Source organism: Geospiza fortis, unplaced genomic scaffold (genome assembly GCF_000277835.1).
Source record: "Geospiza fortis unplaced genomic scaffold, GeoFor_1.0 scaffold43, whole genome shotgun sequence".
In the NCBI taxonomy this organism is placed as follows: domain Eukaryota; kingdom Metazoa; phylum Chordata; class Aves; order Passeriformes; family Thraupidae; genus Geospiza; species Geospiza fortis.
This window is the reverse complement of record NW_005054431.1, coordinates 2,027,796-2,029,980: the sequence shown is the minus strand read 5'-3', so window position 1 is coordinate 2,029,980 and position 2,185 is coordinate 2,027,796. Positions and strand designations below refer to the sequence as shown.

The window sequence follows — 2,185 nt, the reverse complement described above, 5'->3', positions numbered from 1 at the left end:
CGGGGAGCACCGTGAGCAGGGCACAGGCTGCTCCAGAGCCCCTGAGCAGGGCACAGGCTGCTCCCAGAGCCCTGTGCCTCATTCCCTCCGGCAGAGGCACTGCCCAGGAACACTCTCTAGCAGGACACCTGCATTTCTCTGTGCTACTGAACAGATGGAAAAGGATGACGGTGCTGCCAGCAGCAGGGCGTCACCCCTCGGATCAGACATTGTGACACCCCACCAACTTATTAATGCAGATACAAAATGTCAGTATCCACTGGCATGCTGCAGGGAAACTTAAAAGGGATGAGGAAGTTACAGTTAATTTGAGAAACGTCACACTTTGTGGCACAGACAGGGGGATTACAAAGAAATACACCCCTTAGGGACACTGTCCTTCCTCCCTGACTAACAACCAAAATGTCTTTTAATGCAACAGCTGGGTAACAGGGAAATAAAGCTTGGAAATTCACAATTAAAGTCAGCAGCAACACCAGGGATAAGCAGGAGATGCTTTGTCAGATGCCTCAACAAAATATATCCTAGTTAGGAGATGACAGTTTGTCTCACTGCAGCTGTGAACTTGATTCTTTGCTAAAACCACACCAACAAAGGTTTACTCTAAGTAGCCTTACAGGCAAAACTTCTACCAGATTAAATCAGTGCAGCTATCTGATTTCAGATTAAATAAACCTTTAGAAGTACTTTTGAGTGCCACATGACAGACTTAGGTAATGAAAGGGTTCTTCCCCTTCATATATGACACAGTCTCACTTTTTAACTGCAGACAGAAGTTCAGCTTACCTCCCAAAATGTCTTTTCAGAGGCAGCCTCCCCACGTCTTGGATAAAAGCAATCTGAGCTAAGAACAAAGAGCCACCAGAATCATATCAGGTAGATCATAATGAACACAGCTGAGCATACCAGGAAATAAACAATTACCTTAGTCAGTATTCCTGTCTATACTTGAAATATTTTAGATACCGAAACACAGTGCATGTAACTTTTCCCCCCCAAACTGTTGCAGTGTACCACAACATATTTACAGATGGCCTACACACAAAATTCTAAATCCCTGACATTCATTCCCTGTGTATTTATCAGGCAGAGCTGTTATTCCACAGCCTACAAAATTCACTCATGCAGATGTCAAGGCCTTAATTAAGACATGATGCTTTTTATTATAAAGAATTAACAACAGCATAAGTGACCCAGCTCTCTAAATACTAATTTTTGCATAATGTACCACACAAAGTAAATTTTTCTGCATGAATTGTTTGCTAATGGATTATCCCAGATTTAGCTTTTGTTTTTCATGCACTGCAAACTGGCATTTTGCTTCTTTTATCTGTGAAAGGCCTTTTTGAGCTGTTGTAAGTGTGCTGTTGTTACTGGAAAGGTGTAGGATCATATTCACACGAAAATGGATGTGCACTAAATGAACCCACCCAACCTTCTGGAACAAAGAACGAGGTCATCTTTGTGGATAAAACAGCTGATGTTGCAAGAAGAAAGAAGAGGCAGAACAGTTGCTGGCAGACATAGGGGTAGGGCTTACAGCATGTACCAATTGGGTTAATAAAAGGATGTGTGCTGCCTCATGGACAAAGCAGAGCTGCCAATCAAACAATGCATGACTGTGTAGACCAAGACAAGAAGGGATTATAAACTATGTTTAGAGGCACAACAAATGGCTTTTGCTTGATTCACATGGAATCATGCAGAGTCCTTTGTCTCCTCAGAAAGGTATCATTAAGCAATGAAGATCTAGTCAATACTGGCTGCTGGGTTTACAAAACTCTTCTCATCAAATCCTCCAGCAAATATAATCAAAGCCCTAAGCCTAGAGAGCACCTTAACCACTGCAGTTTGAGCAAGCTACCAGGGCAGCTTTAATTGTGGAGGTGGTACTGGAAGCATCCTTGGGTATCACCTACATAACATCTGCCAGGAGAATGTTTTATGCTGAGGCAAAAACATAAACAGTATTGACTTGTGGCTTATAAAATCTGTCAGTATGTTTCAACTGCAAAAACACTTCAAGACCGGAGTTACCTTGATCCATCTTACCTTGGTTTCTCATAGGGTTTGCTAACATAGCAAGATAAGGCAGCAGCTCTGTCTGAAGGCACTCAGGTGGTAAACAGAAGCTTGAGAACAGGGATTTTGCAGCAATGCAATTTTCCTGATACTGTAAGAAGTG

The 2,185-nt window shown here is 42.4% G+C and overlaps 1 protein-coding gene across 1 annotated transcript in view; it reads right to left on the bottom strand.

The window, feature by feature from the left end:
• Positions 1-782: 782 nt before the first annotated feature.
• The window catches only part of RAD17 (RAD17 checkpoint clamp loader component), a 10,484-nt gene continuing 9,081 nt past the window's right edge, over positions 783-2,185 (bottom strand). The window contains exons 13-14 of the mRNA XM_005427002.1: positions 2,053-2,173; positions 783-844 (exon numbers count right to left, since the gene is read on the bottom strand). Of these exons, the coding sequence (XP_005427059.1) occupies positions 783-844; positions 2,053-2,173 (183 nt within the window). The remainder of the gene's footprint in view (positions 845-2,052; positions 2,174-2,185) is intronic.